Genomic DNA, 20993 nt, shown 5'->3' on the forward strand with positions numbered 1-20993 from the left:
ATAAGAAAAGCTGACTAAAACCCCAACTGTGTGGTAGAACTAGTAGTTTTACTGCAGCAATTTGCCCTGGACAGGTATTAAATATATAGACACACGTACCTCGCTGGCTAGTTCTTAGTAGTCTAAACAGTTATAGTATAACTTAATATTCAGAAATGTAAACCTTTTAAAAGCATCTACCTACAACAAGCATATTCAACATAGCTCTCTGTCTATCACTACAGAGCAGACTGGGACATCTAAAGGAATGTCAGATAGATTATTCAATGCTTACTTTATAAGATTCAATAGTCTATTTGTTAACCAGATTGTACTGTAACACTCAGAGATCCTCTTCACTAACTCAGAATGTCTCTAGACTCGCATCTTCAACTATTTTGTTCAAGAATATTTCACATTTGCCTGTAAAACGCTGCACAGCTTTCATCCCTCTAGTAGCTACAGGGTTTGGATGAATTCTTGGATAAAGCTAGATATCAAGACGGAATGGTGGTGTAATTGATATCATTCACTTTCTGGTTGTCTTTGTTGAAGGGCAGTGAGCCCATGGAGTATAAGGTAAAGGGGCAAATGTTACTGCATTGGAGACAGATGGCTGGAGTTAAAGCTGCTGCAGGCATATGGCTTAGTGAGGCAGGTGTGCTAAATAAGGAGCACAGAAGGTGTGGAATGAGGTACATGTAGAGGATGATGACAGTGTGAACAGGATACTCTGTAATCCAGATAAATACATGGTTTAAATTATAGTCCTGTATGCTACAGTTCTCATTGCCACAGGTTATAGATTTTTTTCCCCTGCAAATCTTACTTTCCATACACAGAGCAAAGTATCCACCCTCAGGTCAGATGACACTGCATTACCGAAGTAAGTCGACCTAAGTTACGCAACTCCAGCTAGGTGAATGATGCATCTTAGGTTGACTTACTGCAGTGTCTACACCGCGGTGGGTCGACGGGGGAGACTCTTCCGTCGACTTACCTTACTCTTCTCATTCCAGGTGGAGTACCGGGGGTCTACTGGAGAGTGCTGTGCTGTCAATTTAGTGGGTCTTTATTAGACCCGCTAAATCGATCCCCGGTGCATTACCGGAGCATCGATCCAGTGGTAGTGTAAACATAGCCTCAGATTAAAGGAAATACGAAAAAGAACAAATATAAAATCTCCATGATTCTTCTCGCACTCCTGCTCTCTACCAGATAAACATACTTCCTACATTTAAAGGTGTACAACCATGGAGTTGTAGCTATGTACACCACAGGCTGACAAAATCCATAGTCTTGCAAGTATTACTGGGATGGGTCTTTCATTATTTTGGTAGTCAATAATGAGTATCTGTACTGGAGCTGGAAAGCATCTAGAAATCTACTTCCCAATAGGTGATTTTGTAAATTTGGGGGGGAGGGGAATTCATAGATATCTCGTCTTCACTAGCAGTGAAGATGAAGGAAACCCTTTCCCAACATTATTAATACTTCATACATCTCACAATCAGAGATAAAGATATTGCAGTGCCATTATATAGCAAACTGAACAAATTGCCTCCATCACTTAGGACTTTGAGTTCTCAAAATCATTTGTGTGGGTTTATGTATCTTCTCAAAGCGTTTTTTTTTCTTGAGCAATTTTGACTCCTCCGTGTGACATCTTTCACTACATGAAATAGAGGTATTTCATCTGCTGCAAGTAAGAACAGCATTACTAGGTAATAGAGCCCATTACCATGAAATCAGGCTAAAGCTTTGTGGTACGACAGTAAAGGTTGCATCTTTTCATTCGTTTTATATATGTATTTCCTAATGCATTGGGACCTTCCAACTAGTAGTCTGTCCCTAGTAAGGTCTCCTACCTTTGAGATGGTATTAGAGGGTGCCCAGGTTATTTTGGTGGCCTTTGCACTGAGCCCTAGGCTTCTGTGATTTCCAATTTTCCAATTTTACATTTTCTGCAGGGCTTAGTTAGTGGACTCTGGAGCATGTAGCTTAGAGTATGTGTGTGGGCATATGCGCACGTGCGCTAATGAACACATGTCCAAATGTGCACTTTATGTGCACAAAGAAATTAAATGTGCACAAAGAAATTAAAAGTGGGAAAAGTACATAGTTGCAGCTGAGTTTGTAAAGCCAAAAAGTTAAGAAACCAAGGTGATGCTCTTTAGAGTAATTGTAACTCAGCCCTATACCACCATACTCTGTACAATCTGTTAAAGCACATACATATTACAACACTACTACACACTGTGCACGGTCAGTCAGGTTATGGTTGTCAGGATTGGGGTGCGGGCAGTCATGCCTAGTGGTCGGGGCAGGACTGGAACAAGGTTGGGAACCAGGCAGGCACAGAGCAATTACAGCGGCAGACAGAAGCGTTGAACCACCCGCAACCTGCTAGTGCTGCTGGGCTTATGAATATGCCTGCTGACTCCCTTCCACTAGACCAGGGGTAGGCAACCTATGGCATGCGTGCCGAAGGCGGCACGTGAGCTGATTTTCAGTGGCACTCACACTGCCCGGGTCCTGGCTACCGGTCCAGGGGGGCTCTGCATTTTAATTTAATTTTAAATGAAACTTCTTAAACATTTTAAAAACCTTGTTTACTCTACATACAACAATAGTTTAGTTATATATTATAGACTTATAGAAAGAGACCTTCTAAAAATGTTAAAATGTATGACTGGCACGCGAAACCTTAAATCAGAGTGAATAAATGAAGACTCGGCACACCACTTCTGAAAGGTTGCCGACCCCTGCACTAGACAGTTCTGCTGTAGCCCATCCGGACTCATTAGTCTGCCTGGAGACTGAACAAGGAAGTCTCAAGATCAGCTGCAGGCCCTCACTCCTGATAGCATTTGCTGTGTGAGGCATAATTTTGATTACTGTGACCCATGGATTCCACATCTTAACCATTGCATTGCCATTACCCTTTTATTTTACTGCATGTGACACAAAATAAACTATCCTAGTAGCTCTGATTGTGGTCATTGCAGCACTTGCAGGTGGTCCATAAAGAACTGGTTGGTCACATGGTTTTGGCTTTCCTCCTTTCTTCCAGATGCTAAATGGTATTAAAAGAAGCTTTAAAAAAATACACTGCATGGTTTCCTAATACTGCTTTTCCTTGTAAACAATTGCTATAGGAGTGGAAGTGGTCTGTGTACTCACCAATGTAAGAGAAGGTGGTCCATGAGACGAGAGAGCTATTAAGATCATTGTCTAAAAAAGTTTAAGAATTCCTGAAGTTGCCTTGTCCAGCCCTCTCCCCTTTCAAGAGAGTTAAGGGCTAGTAAGTGTAGATCTGGGTGCACATTATTATACAACAGGATGCTGCTGTACATGTTTGCTCCAATTGGGGTAGAAGGAAAAGGGAACTGGGTGTGCGGCTGTCACTCCTAGGCTGTGTTTGCCCTCTGGGGTACCCTTAATATTGCAACCAATTCCTCTGATGCTTCATTGTTGTGTAATAAGTATTTGTGCTTCAAGAAACTCTGCCAATCCCTTCTGTTTCCTTTTGTTCTACCCTGAGGCCACGAGAAAAATGGCTTGACAAAGCTTTTGCTGCTCTTATTCCTCTGAGTGCAAGATATTGTTCCTGTTGCATAAGAAACCCCTGTTGGGCACAAAGCACATTGGACAAGATGATCCTGCAGACTCAGATTACTGTGTTACTATTGTAGCACTGTTAATTGGCACATCACTTCCTGAACCCAGATAAAACATGGCCCATGCTCTGAAGAATTTATAATCTAAATAAGACAAGCCACGGGACAACAGTCCAGGATGCTCTGGGGATTATTAATGAGAAAGAGGAAGGGGTGACTACAGGGATTTGAAGGAAGACAGAAAAGACACTGGTAGATAAGGACTGGAAGATGGCTCTGTGCATAGAACTAAAGTGAGAGAGAATGCAAAGCTGAGACTGGGAAAAGGAGACTGATGTTTTATGTCAGACTGTGGGATGTGAAGGCAAATCCAGAGTAATACAGCATAGTCACTGTGGTTTAAACACTGAGTTACAGTTACAATTCTGAGAGCATCACCATTTTTGGAATAAATTCTAGCTAAGGAACACGCGTTGCTCGGAAACTTTTGTATTAAAAGGCATTCATCTTTGAATCTCTTATTTGGAAACATTGCAATAGTGGGGTGGCTTTTTTTCTGTGCTGAGGAAGTTGTTTTAATGTCATTCCTGGTACTTATTTAGACAATATAGCAGAGGAAGAAAACCCTGAATTGTTCTGTGCAAAGATTAAAATCTGAATATAACATTTCCACTTTTGTTATGGGTTTCACTTTGCTTCATCACAATTTTGATGTGGTTTATCAACATATGAATCACAGAACTGGAAGAGACCTCAATAGGTCATCTAGTCCATTCCCCTGCATTGAGGCCAATTAAGTATTATCTAGACCACCCCAACAGGTGTTTGTCTAACCTGCTCTTTAAAACCTCCAATGACAGAGATTCAAAAACATCTCCAGGTAACGTGTTCCAGTGCTTAACTACCTTACAATTAGGAAGTATTTTTTCCTCATGTCTAGCCTAAATCTCCCCTGCTGGAATTAAGACTTCTTCTCCTGTCCCCAGGGGTTAAGGAGAACAAACCAATAGGGGTGGGCTCCTTTCATTTTGAAAGGCAATCTGGGGATTGCCATGTGATATGCCATCAGCTGGAAGTGGAAGGTAGAAATACTCATGCCTGCATCCTTGCTCTGAAATATCCAACCTTTGCCAGCTGATTTTACCCAATTCTTCAAAAGTTACATGTCCTGATGAACAGGGTTTCGTGGAGTATTAAGTCAGCCCTTGGTGGGGAGAGATGGCCTGGTATTTCACAATGCACTTACATAAACATTCTGCAGTGGGGAGACCCACAAATAGATTAGACAAGTTAGCCAGACAAATTCAAATTAGAAATAAGGGACCATTTTTTTAAACAGTGAGGCTAATTAACCATTGGCAGAAACTATCATAGGAAGTGGAGGGATTCTTCTTTTCTTGATGTTTTCAGATCAGGACTGGATTCCTTTCTGGAAAATGCATTAGTTATTCACAAGTTACTGTGCTCAATTCAGGGGTAACAGAGTGAAACATAATGGCCTGTTTTATACAGGAGATCAGACTACATGATCTCATGGTCCCTTCTGGCCTTAAACTCTATGGATCTATGAACATTTTAAAATTAAAGATGCTGTTGTCTAATGTGGAATTCATGAGCAATGTTATAAGGACTGAGGAGCATAATATAGCCTGTACAGAGGGCCATCTGGGACAGATGGCCTGCTCATGCTAAAAATGGATCTGACTTCCATTTGCTGAAAAAATGCCATGCTAAATTCAGAATTCAAAACCTGTTCTGTGGCATGTAATAGTATATCTTTTATATGGTTGATGATATTGGCAAGAACATAGGAAGGGCCATACTGGGTCAGACCAATGGTCTATCTAGCCCAGTATCCTGTCTTCCGACAGTGACCAATGCCAGATACTTCAGAAGGAATGAACATATCAGGCAAATTTTCAAGTGATCCATCCCCTGTCGTCCACTTCCAGCTTCTGGAAAACAGAGGCTAGGGACACCCAGAGCATGGGATTGCATCCCTGACCATCTTGGCTAATAGCCATTGATGGACCTATCCTCCATGAACTTATCTAAATCTTTTTTGAACCCTGTTAAACTTTTGGCCTTCACAACATCCCCTGGCAACGAGTTCCACAGGTTGACTATGAGTTGTGTGAAGAAGTACTTTCTTTTGTTTGTTTTAAACCTGCTGCCCCTTAATTTCATTGTGTGACGGCTGGTTCTTGTGTTATGAGAAGGAGTAAACAATACTTCCTTATTCACTTTTTCCACACCACTCATGATTTTATAGACCTCTATCATATCCCCTCTTAGTCATCTCTTTTCCAAGCTGAACAGGCCCAGTCTTTTTAATCTCCCCTCATATGGAAGCTGTTCTATATACTTAATCATTTTTGTTCCCCTTCTCTGTACCTTTTCCAATTCCAATATATCTTTTTTGAGATGGGGTGACCAGAACTGCATGCAGTATTCAAAGTGTGGGCGTACGGTGGATTTATATAGTGGCATTATGATATTTTCTGCCTTATTATCTACCCCTTTCCTAATGCTTCCTAACATTTCTGTTAGCTCTTTTGATTGCTGACGCACATTGAGCGGATGTTTTCAGAGAACTATCCACAATGACTCCAAGATCTTTCTTGAGTAATAACAGGTAACTTGGATCCCATCATTTTGTATGTATAATTGGGATTGTTTTTCAATGTGCAATACTTTGCATTTATCAACATTGAATTGCATCTCCCATTTGGTTGCCGTCATCAGTTATCCTAATAAATGATTTTTTTGTTTTGCTTTTAATTGTAAAGCAATGTGTGTCTCAAGTTACTCTCAGCCTTGCCTTCATGTATTAAAGCACTTGAAGCTTTATTGACTAGATCTCTGGGTCTATCTACAAATCTTCACAACTTCTAAAATTTTCTTGTACTATGTATGGTTCAGCATAGTCTTGATGGAGTACTCAAAACAAATAATCATCTGATAAACTATTAACAAATAGTGACATTCATTAAAAGATTCAATATGATGCAATGTGTAATAAATAGTATTTAACTAGTTCTAGTTCCATATTATACCCTGGGATAGATTTTTCCAGGAAATGTCTCTATTTCAAAAATTTCAAAGTTCTACTCAGCAATAGGGCAGAGACCATTCCAAGAAATTTCTTTCTGGAGTGTTAAACATCTACTACCCCAGGATCACTGGTGACTGATTACACCAGCTTAAAAGTGATCTGTGAAGCAAAACCACACAAAGAACACTTCAGAGTTTTAAACTGGGAGGGGGAGGTGAGGGGAGGTTCTCCTTGCTTCTTAAGACATTCCAAAAACTAGAGGGCAGGTTCTAAGCTCCAGTGAAGTGGAGAGAGATGACAGTTTACATCAGCTGAGAATCTGGCCCCAGGTCCTCACTTCTCTGGTTTTTGCCAGACAACCTTGGTAAAATCTTTGGGGGCCTGATAACAACCAGGTGGGAACAGAATGTGCAGGAAACGCTGAGTAAGGCCATTTATGCAGAACAGGTGACTCCTAAAACATTTACATTATGGCCACCGTGACCTCCTGATAGATCTTTTTTTTTAATTTGTGATTCCTTTCTGTAAATGGGAATAATTCAAATTATTCAGCTGTTTTACACATTTTAATGACAGATTTCCTAAAAATGTAATATTTGACTGTCAAATAAGGAAAAAGCACAGTGTCTAACATAAATACTTAGAGCAGCAGTTCTCAAACTTTAGTAACCCAATTTTGCCATGGACCCTCAAGACCCCCTGCTTGGCCCCAGGTCCCACCCTACCTCTTCCTGCCCCCGCTTCACCTCTGCCCCTCCTCTTCCCCACCTCTTTCTGCCCTCTCCCCCGAGCACCCCCATCTTCCCCCTCCCTCCCTCCCTCCCAGCGCCTTCTGCACATCAGGGAACAGCTGCTCTCAAGCCCATTCCAGCCCCTGCGACCCACTCCTGTTCCAGGGTCTGATCCCAGGCCTCAGGGTGGCTGCCCCAGCTGCTCCAGGTCCTGCTCTCACCTCTGCCCATCCCCCAGATGCATGTGAATTTACATAGGGGTGGAGCTCCCTCAATCCTCCACCATCCCATTCCCCTCCCCCTAGCTAAAAGGTTGCTAGTGCACATTAATGTAGTCTTGTTTCAAACAGTACTATGCTAATGTACACTAGGGAACTTTTAGTGTGTGCCAGCAGGGTCCACACAGGCCAATTATAGCACAATATGCTTATATACACTTATCTAGAGCGGACTACTGCAGAGTGTAGACAAGCCCTAAGTCGTTGCATATTCATGAACTTATTGACCATCCAGACCTGACTAGTGGAGCAAGAAATTCTTTTTAAAGATAAATCATGACTTTGGGGCTTTTGTTTAGTAAATTTAGTGTTTGTGACGAGTGCTAGATTGACGGGCCTGAGCAACGGAAGTCCATTTATACCAAGTATGGCAGCAGCAGTCCAGACGCTTCCATGCTGTCCGACCAATTTGCTTCAAATCTGATCTAATTAAAACAGTAGATATTGAGAAGGTAGTTTGGATTTATGCACAGTCAGACCTTGGTGTGTCAGCTAACATTGACAATTGTTGCCAGTTAAGATGATAGGTGTTCATTGCTGTGCATCATAAGCATGGTCCACTGGGAAGCAGTCTGTCCACCAAATAACAGTCACATGGCAATAGCTCAAGAGAAGGATGCTATGGGGATGCTTGTGTGATGACTATTCTTTGAAAGGCTCCACATAAACTAGAATCTATTTATTTTTCACTCACTTCTGTCCTTTCATTTTACATTTGATTATTTTGAAAACCTAAAATCATGGAACAAAAATTAGGTCTGGGGGCCTCTGAAGTTAATTTCCACTGCCCACGTTCTGGCACTTCCTTTTTATTTAATTATTATTATTATTATTATTATTTTGATTTTTAAACTATCTGTGTAGGTCTCTTCTGAAAACTGCTGTGACAGCTGCTTTTAATGTGACCTTGATACAGGGTCTCACAAACTCCTTACCTTTTATTTGGAAAATACACCCACTAAAAATTAGGTTGACCTTGTATTAAGAGAGAAACTATCAACATGAATGTCATATGTTTTGAAAGGGATGCTGCCAGACTGATGATAGCAAGCATTTATAAACTCTTCTGCTTCAGAGTGCTTTACAAGCAATAAATGATTATGATTATTACTAATTTATTTAGGAGCCCCACTCATGAACCAGGATCCCATTGTGTTATGCATTGTACAAACACAGAACAAAAAAAGGTGTGAACATTAAAATATTCTTTTCAATGATTGAATATGAAACTTGTAAAATTAAACTTTTTATACTCCACTTGGACAATGGGAATAGATTGATCACTTTCCCTTTTGTTTATAATTACCAGTCACTTATACTTTCTGGTTCTTGATTAGTCAGATGCTGCAGTGTCTAAGTAGCAAATACTGTAGGGGAATGTGAAATCCAAATAAACGATTTGCACCAAAATTCAGATTTTCTCTCTTTCTCTCTCTTTTCATTGAAACAGTTCTGCTAATATCATTTAAAATTAAACCTAAATATTTGGACCGCTGCTAAGTATCTTTAAATTCTTGTTTGTTTACTTATAACTTATTCAGATTACTAACACTGAAAGTTTGAAAATTCTAACTTTGCTTCTCACCATTTGTTTGTTTTCTGCACATTACTCATTTTAGCTGGTAAGACTAAAATGAATCATTTCATTTGTTTTGTGTTAGTCTCTGGCTGGCATGAAACAAACACTGAAGGGGAATAATTACATTTAAATTGCCTTCATTGTAAAGGAAAAACTTGTATTCACTGGGATTTGTGAAGCTCTTTAAATAATGGAGCCTAAAAATACTGTTGTTTGTAAGTTCAGCAAGGGGAAAAAAAATGTCCAGGGCAAAGCACTCTAAATGTGTAATCTATTTGCATGTGATCTACTTTTCCTTTATTCAGAATACAATTTAGATTCCTAATTACTTAGGCTACGTGTGCTCTATGCGCTGGGTGATATTCCCCTACTCTCATCAAGCTAGTGCAAGTATAAATATCACTGGAGCTATGGCAGCACAGGTAGTGGCAGTGGAAGCAAGGCTGAGCTGTGCAGAGTACATATCCACCAGTTTCAGGCAGGATTGTTCTTGGCATGCCTCAGCCATTCCTCCGTTGCCGCTACCTGTGCTACCACGGCTGCATGGCTATTTATACTCAGGCTAGCTCACTGAGAAATGGCCCAAGTATGTGTACACAAGCATGGGAATCACACCCCAGCTCCTAGTGTAGACATAGCCTTTGACTGCAAGATCTTTGGAGCAGAGACCATCTTCTTGTTCTGTGTGTACAGTGCCTAAGCACAATGGGGTCGTGGTCCATGACTAGGGCTCTTAGGTGCTACCACAATGCACATAAATAATAAGATGGCCTTGTTTGGCCTAAATGCATGCTCTAAAGCTGGAAACAACGTATGTGAGTAAGTTCACCCACACAGTTAGCATCATAGGCAAAGGGGCTAATCTCATGAGTAAAGTTATTCATCTTTGCAAGATCAGGGCTTAACATATTGCATACTCAAATGTTATTGCAGGGCCTTTGTCCTTTGTTTCCTGACATTACTCACCCATCATTATTCATCCTTCCATGCTCAAGAGATATGGGCGGGGGCGGGGAAATCATTTGGTTAATAAACCAAGAGGACACACATGCTTCATTGTGTTAGCCTAGTGCAAAGAGCACAAAGAGCCACTCATGAAGTCATTCTAAAGCACTGGCTTCTTGTTTCTCCAAGTTACACATTCTCTACTCTGCCACTTGGTGGAGTTTAGTGATTTAGGCTCCGATGAATGTTCTTTTTCAAACCAGCGTATGGATTCTACTTGTAAAATGATAGATTGTCCCTGTAACCTGAGAACAAAGAAACAAAGCTGGCACGTTACCGTAATGTGAGAACTAAGGAAAAGACACATCAAAGATTCAAAAACAAGAGTTTACTTTAAACTAGGCCTGATGAAGAAGGTGTCGGATCCCAAATATTAATATAATCCCTCCCTCTGAAAGTAAAGAAATAAACAGTATGTGCTTATTTTTTAAATAAGTGATGTTTTGAGATGAATATCTTAATATTTGTCAGATCGTCAGATGGGAGGTGTTATAGCATTCCAAAGTATTATGTTTCATCCTGCAGATTGGAATTAATTATAACAAGGAAGAACTTTTTTTTCTGTTGAATCCTGTATTCTAGATTTTGCTCTATATTACTCAAAATTTGTGAGGGATTTGCTATGCTGTTTTTCCTCTAAGTAAAGCTTTCTCCCCCCCACCCCAAACCAAAGAATTAAATAATGAACAGCTAGACTCAAGCTCCTCATTTATTTGACAATCAAATCCTGATCCTGCTTCCATTGAAATCAATAGCAAGTCTCTTCAAAGACAGGTGAATCTGGTCCTAGGCTAGATACATTTTCATCTGGGAAACTTGAACTCAGAGCCTTTTTCTAAGATCAAGCCTTGTATACTGTTCTGACCCTGCGTACCCTCTACAACAGGGGTGGCCAACCTAAGTCTGAGAAGGAGCCAGAATTTACCAATGTACACTGCCAAAGAGCCACAGTAATACGTCAGCAGCCCCCTGTCAGCTCCCCCACCCCCACCGCCTCCCATCCACCGGCAGCCCCGCTGATCAGCGCCTCCCCCTCCCTCCTCACACCTCCCTATCACCTACCATTTGTACCCACAGCTATTTTGTGACGTACAGGAGGCTCTGAGGGGGATGTGGTAGGAGCGAGGGCACGGCAGGCTCAGGGGAGGGGGTGGGAAGGGGTGGAGTGGGAGCAGGGCCTGTGGCAGAGCCAGGGGTTGAGCAGTGAGCACCCCCGAGCACATTGGAAAGTTGGCGCCTGTAGCTCCAGACCCGGAGTCAGTGCCTATACAAGGAGCCGCATATTAACTTCTGAAGAGCCACATGTGTCTCCGGAGCCACAGGTTGGCCACCCCTGGTCTACACCTTGTTGTGCAATGCAGACTAATTGCTCTACAGATCTCATTAACTCCTGAGTTCTGTAGCTCTCATTAATTTCTGGTTTCTAATGCCTACCTAACACTTTTTTATTTGTGCTAAATCAATAAACAAATTAACATCAGCTGAGTTCTAACTGATCTAAAGGGGCTTAACCCCTGAAACTTGGTCTCCCCCAGTCTGCAGGTCCTTTGTGGTGTGTTACTGTCTCACTGATAATCAATGGCCAGTAGTGATGATCCTCTAAACTCATTCCTGATGCAGTACTCCATCTGCACCTATGTCTTCTCAGCACATTCCTAGAGAAATAGAGGTTTCTATGTGCAGCTCTCTGTCCCAGTGGTCAAGTGGAGGTAGAAGGGAAACAAACTGGAAAACATTCTGCAAGCAGTTGTGTGTGGGTGCAGGTATCTCCCCCACATTGAGTTCATGGCAAGATCAAGGCCTTATCAGGCTCCGTCTTAGAAAGTGGAAGCAGAAGCTTTGCAATTTCTTTTTCAATTAAATGTTTCCCAAATAATTTTTAGTCCCTTCCTACCATGGAACTTATGATACTGGCAGTAAATAAGATACTTTTACATGACAATGTGTGTTTGCCACATGCTAAAAATGGATGTTACATATTTTAAAGAATATCCAGAGCTGGCTACAGGTATCTGCAACACATTGGCATCAATTCCCAGTCTTTTCATACTTGAAATTATTGCGAGAAAAAAATAAAGCATTCATCGCTTGTCCAGAAGCATTACTATGACATTTGATACTTTCTTTTTCTGACGTACGTGAGAGGGAGTCATTAGAGACACGTATATGCTCATATGAATCAGTGGTTTGTAGAAATATAAATACTGCACATAAATGTTGATACATGCACATTAACTGTCTTGTATAATTCAAATTTCTCTCTCGCTCATTTCTTGCAGCGATAGAAATCTTTCATCTAGGTGATATGCTACATAATTGTCTTCCACAAATTCAGATTCACAGTGGTAAAACTGCATGGCAGAAGAGCGTTCTATGGAGATAAGATGATGTGACAGACTGTGATAAACTGGGATTTTACCATGCCACAGCTGCATTCAGCATTGAAAAGCCAAAGGCCACATACTTCAATCATCCTGGGGATGCTGAAACTCCATTTTTACTTTCTTTCTGAATGCTTAACGTGGCTCAGTATCTCAACGAGTTTCTGGGGTGTGAGGTCTCTGTGTCAGGAAGTGATGCTACTGTGTGTATCCTCAGCACAAACAGAAGAGTTAAAGATGAAACTTTAATTATGAGTCTAGATCTTCAAACAGTGTCGTGCTTACACTTCATTTGTTTTTGTTTTCAGTTTGTGCCACAGTAATGTTTTTACTTCATTGTTTGCCTGTGAATGCGTGTTGTGTTTAGTTAACCAAATATTGTTGCGGAAGTGCCTGAAAGTTAAGACCATAGATCATAATGGCATGTTTACAGTCACTGTACCCTAATAGATCCTCTCTGTATAGCACACCCCTGGTTCCTTTTTCTTCCGAAAACAATGGAGTTTACTCATATGAATATTTACAGTGGTAAAGGAATGTTTTTGTGGAACAAGTTTATACAGTCTCGTCTCCTCTGTAAATCCTAAGAAAATACAATATCAATAGGCTAAATACTATAAGCAATATTGTGTGGAGAAAATATAAGCTATTGCTAGTTTTTAATTAAACATAGTAGAAATTATGCCTCATTTTCTACACCTATCACAGGCAATGAAGGATGATGACTAGTGCTATTATATTCCTAGACAACCCTGTCATTTTTGTTCCACAATGAACCTCATTTCTTTAAGGCAGATGGGCTTGCTGATAAAGTATAATTCCATGGTCTAAAATAGAAGAGGCTATTTCCCTGCTCAAAACAATATAAACATATTCTGAGAGTCTCAAGTAACATAAAGAAAGGGCCAAATACTTGCCCGCATGTGAATTTTGCCACTGAGTTCAATTGTATTATTTAGCATAGCTGTGTAGGGTTATAATAGACTGCAAAAGGAAAAGAGGAACTTTTTTAAAACAAATGGATTTTTTTTTAAACCAGGAACTTTAAAAATGGCTCTTTCACATAATTTTCCATGATAATAAATTATCATAGTTGCATGGGGTTGAAATGGGAGGTATTCTTTCAAGCCATTTTATCCTGTACCAAAGTGATGAGAGAGATAAGGTGATGAGGTGAGGTGGACCAACTTTTATTGGGAAGAGAAACAAGGTTTTGAGTTTATTAGATAGAAATTGGTCCAATAAAATATATTACCTCACAGATTTTTTTCTCTGTAATATCCTGGGACTGACACAGCTATAACAACAGTGCATATACCAAAGTGCATGTGTAAGTGAAACTTATTTCTGGACTCTGCTAGGAATACAGGCCCTGCTCCTGCAGCTGGAACCAAACAGGCAGATGCTTATGTCCACATATAGCCCCATTGAAGTCAGTTTGGTAACCCATTTGGGTTCAATTGCAGGATCAGGACCACAAAGTCTTTCAGCTGGAAATCAAGGCAGAAAAATAACTAAATAGAAACTTTAAACCTAGCTATCAATTATAAGATAACTTAATCAAGGAGCAGATTTGGCAGAAAGAAAGGTGGTGGTACTCTTCCAAGCTCCGTCTTACAAGGTAAGCTCTGCCCAGGTGAGTTGGCAATATGAGATGTCACTCATTGCATCCGAAGAAGTGGAATGTAGCCCACGAAAGCTTATGCTCAAATAAATTTGTTAGTCTCTAAGGTGCCACAAGTACTCCTGTTCTTTTTACTCATTGTAGAGTGTGCAGATATTCAATATATGATCATGTTCATTGTTTGGCTCTACAGAGCTCCTTCAACTATGCTCTCCTTCAGTGTGGTTTGAATACAGCTTCCTTGGGCCAGGCTACTTCTTTTATACTGGGGGGGAAATAAGTTGTGGTATCTCCCAAAAGCCACCCATGTGTTCTGCAACCACCTTCTTATCCGCTTGGCTCCTGCAAATTGAACAGAGCAGTTCCTTTAATGAGGATTTCTCCACTGAAGTTCCAGACTGTCTGGGGAGCAGTGGAAAGTCCTTCTACATCTTACATTTACTCTCACATCTGGAAGATCTTCATGGTCTGGTGTGGCACCAGGAGCATTACTGTCTTATCTTGCTCACCCTAGTAAGCTTTGCATTTCTTTGTCCCTGTTCAAGAAGGGTCTCAAAGGCAAGTGATTCATCGAGCAATCCCTCAGCAGAACTTGATCCTCCTCTCCCAGTTTCTGATGTATCCCAAATTTGAGCCTTTACGGTAGACTTCTTTCCTTTAAGATGGCCCTACTTATTGCAGTGACCTAAGCCAAACGAGTGAGTAAATCAAATTCTCATAATCTCTCTCCCTTATTCTTCTCTCTTTACAGAAGGGCATTTTTGTTGTTTTGGCTTTCTCCAGAACTTGTTCCCAAGTGGATAGTCAATTTTGCCTGAACAATTTAGTCTTAGCACTTCCTTTCTCTATCCAAATCTGGTATTTTCCCCACCACACAATGCCAAGAGGCTGCATTTGGTGGATGTAAGCAGGTTCTCAAGTTTTATCATCCCTGTTCTCAGAACTTCAAAAATTAAGGTAACTGTTTCCTTGCTTTGAGGGTTACAAGAACAAGTCACTGTTGCTATGTGGGTCTGAGACTGCATTCTCACAGGGTTTGACCAGTCTGGTAGCCTGTCAGATGTTGTTTGGCTAGAGAAGCTGCCCCTTTATAGACTGCATGCTAAGGCACTAATTTCCAAGGTGTGTAAAGCAATGACCACGATCATCTCTTCATTCCTTTTTATGTCACTATCAACTGGGCCTCTCTGCTTCTCAGGGTGCCTTCTTTGGCTGCAGGTTCTTGTCAGCAGCAGAATTTGGCAGTTTTGCCTCCCAGGATTACTATTTGCTAATAAACTGTCTGTCCTTTTAATCCACTGTCGTAGGAGGAAAGAACAAAGTATGTACAACAAGAGAAAATTTACTTATCTTTAATTGTTTGTCTCACTCTCTCTCTTCTACCCTACATCATACCATCCTCCTTGTTGGCTGGTGTGTGCTGCTTATTTTATTTTCTTGTAGGCTGTTTCTTTCTATATTTCTCTAGCTGGAGAGATTGTTCTTGGTCAATCTTATAATAACCAGCAATAGGGTTTCAGAGCTTTTCACATTCCTTGCTTCTCTCGTGGTAGCATTATAATAGTCTGTTCTGTAATCTGCTATCCATAGAGAAGAGATTGTGACATTCAGAATTACCAGTAAGTCATTTTTCCTTTTCTTATATACATTTGCAAACTTCCAGTTGTAACACACTTTTAAGTCCTTCAAATATAATTATAAGTAATAAGTCTGAGCACTTCAGTAAAAAATTACAATGCACCAATTAACACTGAAATTATAATTATCAAAAACATTAAGCATATTTCTTAAAATGAAAGCACCACCATTCTTACATCATTTAAATACCATCTGTTTTCTTATAAAATATTACATTTTTTATAATCTTTGTCTGTCTTTTAATTATCTGTGATTTCCTAGGTAACCAGGTTCTTCATATTCTGAAATAACACCTGTAGGAGACTTATTGCTGGACCTTCTTTCTTCTTCGTTTTTTTAACTTAATTGCTTTGTTTGTGTGTTAGTGTGATCTGAAAGCTTGACAATGCTGGAGCCTGAAACCCTTTTATTTACTTACAGAACAGCACCACCACAGCTACGGCTCATGCAAGCTTTGCTATTGGCTGTGCTTGTGTCTCAAACGTGACTTAAAGGGACCTCTGCCAGAGGGGAGAAGAGTTTAGACTTCAGCTCTGTTCAGGGCTTTGTATCTCTCCTGCCACTACCACTGTCAGGAGTAGTGACCTAGTTATGTGATGTGGACATTATTCATGAGGACTGAGAACACCAACTTATTTTACGGTCGCTTCTGACTTGCCAACAGCACGTAGAGATTTCGGTCATTTTTGACAGGTGGTGAATTCAAACTAGCAGCTTTGAGCAGAAAGGCTCTCTATCCCATTATCTATCCCTTCCATGAACTCTCATTTTATTCCTAATTCTTTTTTAGACTTGATGTGTCTCAAATAATGGTAAATAGACCTGGAGGGGTGTTATGGTCTCTGTGTCTCAATTATACACCAGAGTGCAGGGCCCGGGACAAATCAGCCTGTATGGGCCCCCCTTAACATTTTTTATACAGATGAAATCTGGTGTGGGGAGGGACACCAGTGCTGGGGGGTGAGAGACAATGTAGAGTCACAGGGTGGCCCCTGTGCTGGGGGGTCCCAGAAATGGGAGGACTCTGGGGCAGAAGGGCAATGGATGGTGTGAGCCTGGCACTGGCGTGTTCTGGCCACAGTGGGATGCTGGTGGCTGGTGTGGTGGCGGGCAAGTGGGCTGGGGTCACTGCTGCCGTTGCTGGAGGCTGAGCCCAAGGCCGCAAAAGAAATACAACACGCGCTTCCTGTCGCTCAGTGTGGGCCTGACCTCTGCTGCTGGTGTCAGGCCCTCTGCTAGCCACCTGGGCTGGTCTGGCCCCCTAACCCCAGCCCTTGGGCTGGCCTGGCCCCCCAGGCACCCCTAACCCCACTCCCCCTGAGCTGGCCTAGCACCCCCTGCACAACACACACTGAAGCATGGGCCCTGGAACAGTTACCACGATTTGCCATACCCAAAGGCTGGCTCTGGATATAGGGCCCATTTCTTTGTGTTTATACAGGCTTGCCACTGTGGAGTCATAGTCTAGTGACTGGGGTCCTCATCCCTACGCCATCTAAATAAAAATAATTGCTACTCTTCCAGCGAGAGGGGGAAGCCACCCATCTAGGCTGCAGGTGTGTTTGTAATTCTACAGTCATCCACACACACTGCAGTGCAATGTAACAAAAGTGCTCATCTGTTCTTCCACCCTCCCTTGCACTACAGCCTCTTTTATTTCCATTATGCTGATTATTTCATACCGGGGACAGCAGTTCACCAGCCGATTCTTTGGTGGTTGGTTGGGTTTTTTAAGAGAGGGGGAAGCTGCAAGTGGTTTGAGACTTACACCTAACAGGCTCAGGCAAGAGAGAAAAAATTAATTGTCCCTAGAGGCGGAGAGTCGCTGGTTGGGAGCATCATGCTGTGCACGCGCTGCAGCAAGTCCCAACTACCTCTAGGAGTAGGCTGCTGTCTTGAATATGCTTTGATCGGCTTCTCCCTCGAGCCTACTCCCCTCTTCCACCTGCTCCCTCGCCCCCTTGGGCACCCCAGCCTGCTCCGGCACCCCCCCAAGTTAATCCTCCATCCCTTACCTCCGATCTATTCCTTTAGGCCCCCCACCTGCTCCTCAGTGTCCCACCCCCAATCTGATCCTCCCTGCCCCTGAACGCCCGACGTCCGCTCCCCCCACGCTCGGGATAAGGGCGCCGGGCAGGGCCGCAGCTTCCCTGGGCGTCGCTTCTCCACGGGTGGGGAGGTGAGGGCGCTGGACACGTGCTGCTCGCGGCCGCCCCAGGAGCCCGGGGTGAAGCCGGCTGGGGCTGGGTAGACGCGAGCCCGCTCATTGTTCCCCGAGGCGGGTCTAGCCGGCGACCCACGCCCCCGGCTCTCCTCATTGGCTGGCGGAGGCGCCCGGAGCTCGGGCCGCTCAGCAGAGAGCGAGGTCCATTGACAAAAGCGCCGGGCGGCCGGGCTGGGGGCGGCCGCCTGCAGAGGGAAAGTGCCTGCTACTGCAGCCGCTCAGGAGTGGAGGGGGCGTAGGCTGCTAGGGCGGCTCCGTAACTCTCCAGTGATTGTTAGCGGGGATCAGGGGGAGCCGGCCCCAGGCTGCGCTGGGCAGGTGGAGGCTCGAGGCAGCAGGGAGGCGAGGGCTGCAGCGCCCGGGCTGCGAAGAGGGGGCGGCGGCGGTGCAAGGCTACTGGAGCCGGAGCCCTGCGGCCGGGCGCGCCCGGTCCCTTTCCATGGCTGCGAGGAGGGGCGGCCCCCCCTTGGAAGGTGAGCAGCCGGCTGTGCAGCGAGGGGGGGTTGGGCCCCGCAGGTGAGGCAGCAGCTCCATTGTGCAGCTGGGGCACCTGCACCCGGCTGGCGCATTCGGCACGCCGGGAACGTGCGGACCCAGCTTGCAGGCAACAGCCGCCGCCTCCTGTTTGATGTCCCCCTCCCCCCGCTGCAGATGCGGTGCTTGTGCCGTGCATGTCCCCCGCCGCCAAGGCGAAGGATTAACGGCCCGAACCCCCTCGCTCCGACTGCTGCGGCAGTCGCGGCCTCTGTGGGCTGGTTCGGCGGTATTGGCCTCTGCTCCAGCCCATCACCCTCTCGCTCTGTGGAGTCCCAATATGGCTTTGCGGCGAGGAGCTCTCTGCCTGCAGCATCGCTGATGAGCGAGCCACAGCGGGCGGGGGAGGGAAAGGGGGCAAGTCCGTGGGGGGGGGCGCGAGGGGAGCCTCGTGGGGGGTTGCAGTGCGCGTGGAGACCTAGGCGAGAAGGAGGAGGGGCAGCGTGGCTGCGGAAAGGGGCCAGCCGGCTGGGAGGGCGGGGCTGCAGGCTGAGGGGGGAAAGGGGGTGCGCGCGTGGGGTGAGCAGGTTTCCCCAGGGCCGGGCTCAGCAGGGCTCTGGGGAGCGCGGAGGCGGGGTACAGGGCCGGCGCTCGCGGCGTGGGCTCGGGGCGCTGGTGGCCGCGAGTACGTCAGTGAGCTGCGCTCTGCCCCGCAGGTGACCGGGCCGGGGCTCCGCACGCGGACGGACCATGGTGACTTCCCCGCTCCGGGGACAGCGGCGGCGGCGGCAGGAGCCGGAACCTCAGCGCTAATGGAAACTGGGTGCGCTGCCAGCTCGGCACCTCCGCGGGGGGGAGGCGGCGCGTCTCCAGCTGCTGCCCGGCCCCCGCCAGCGGACGGGAGCGCGGCCGTCGGTGGGCTCTGCAGCCGGAGCGGGGCGGGCATGGAGACCGCTGCGGTGCCGGAGAGGGGCCCGGCCCCTGTCCCCCCTCCCCGCGGGCCCGGCGCCAGGGAGCCTAGAGCCGGCCACCTGCGGTTCCTGCGGAGGAGCGTGGTGGACTCGGACCAGGAGGAGCCTCCTCTCGAGCTCTCCGAGGCCGAGCCACGCAGGATCGTCCTGCTCTCCAAAACCAGGAGGATCATTGCGGAGAGGGCTAAGGAGCGGCATGGGGAGGCCGAGCTCGAGCCCGCTGCACCCGAGCCCGCAGCCGAGCCCGCAGGGGCCGCCCCCGGGGTGCCGGCCGCGGCCGAGGAGCAGAAGGAGCCGGGCAGGGATGCGGAGAGGAAAGAGCCGTCGGACAAAGACCAGAGCAAGTCCAAGAAGGAGGAGCCCGAGGAGGAGGCTGACATGAAAGCCGTCTCCACCTCCCCCGATGGCCGGTTCCTGAAGTTTGACATCGAGCTCGGCAGGGGGTCCTTCAAAACTGTCTACAAGGGGCTGGACACAGAGACCTGGGTGGAGGTCGCTTGGTGTGAACTTCAGGTAAGTTGGGCTGGTCCTGGCCACCTCTCTGCTCTGAGCCCTCCTGGCAGCTAAGGACACAGCCTGTGCCATCCACTGACCTGCAAACGCAGCCTTTAGAGTCCCCACTGCTGATCCTCCTGCGTCTAACTATAGCACGAGTTTTTCATTGGCTCAGAATCTGCCACCTTATGTAGGCTCCTGCCTGCCTTAACCCCCTGAGCACTGGGCTTGATCATTGAAATTTCTGGCAATGTAATGGACTAAGGATGAGACTGATGAGAAGGTCAGGAGTTCTTCCCTTGACTGCCCAAAGATTGTCAGAAGAGGCTTCAGGGGGTAGTTATATGTCACTCAAACTGACACTTGAGACATCCGTAACTTGATTTAGCAGGAGTCTAGCTGTAACTTAAAATGCATAAAAGATCTTAAAATACAATTGCAGAAAATAGATTTACTTCCTTTACAAATCTAAACCGGGGGGAGGGATGGGGGGGTTGGAGGTCTTGGGTCTCTTCCCACTGAAACCTCCTATTTTGAAAGGGTTATTAAGCTGTCACAAACTCATTCTGAATTGAAACTTGGGAAGCACTTTCTAATCAAACATGGCTTATATATTTTTGGCCATATCTGAGTTAGTCTTTCAGCAAAGTCAAAAATTTGTGGATTCAGATGTCTTTTAGAACAAATGCAACTGAAGTCCTCCCCTCCCCCCCCCCCCCCCAGTATATCTCTGTTTTTTTAAGCCTTTGAGCCCTATAGGGTGAAATAGTACATTAATACAACTAATTAAAGGCCTGAGACTCTTCAGTTTCTGGGCATAGACACTACATTATTTTAACTATTCCTGTAATTCTTTATATTTTTCATACTAACTTATATGCACCACAGACAATGTGGGTTATACAAATTGCAACATGATGTACCCCAGGTTTTTTTGGT

The 20993-nt window shown here is 44.7% G+C and overlaps 1 protein-coding gene across 29 annotated transcripts in view; it reads left to right on the forward strand.

Moving 5' to 3' along the window:
* Positions 1 to 18454: 18454 nt before the first annotated feature.
* WNK2 (WNK lysine deficient protein kinase 2) overlaps positions 18455 to 20993 on the forward strand; it is a 186290-nt gene continuing 183751 nt past the window's right edge. For all 29 annotated transcript variants that reach the window (XM_065551049.1, XM_065551051.1, XM_065551060.1 and 26 more), the window contains exons 1-2: positions 18455 to 18587; positions 19305 to 20072. In XM_065551049.1, the coding sequence (XP_065407121.1) occupies positions 19401 to 20072 (672 nt within the window). In that variant the 5' untranslated portion in view covers positions 18455 to 18587; positions 19305 to 19400. The remainder of the gene's footprint in view (positions 18588 to 19304; positions 20073 to 20993) is intronic.

The sequence above is a fragment of the Chrysemys picta genome, chromosome 7 (assembly GCF_011386835.1).
Source record: "Chrysemys picta bellii isolate R12L10 chromosome 7, ASM1138683v2, whole genome shotgun sequence".
Classification (NCBI taxonomy): Eukaryota; Metazoa; Chordata; order Testudines; family Emydidae; genus Chrysemys; species Chrysemys picta.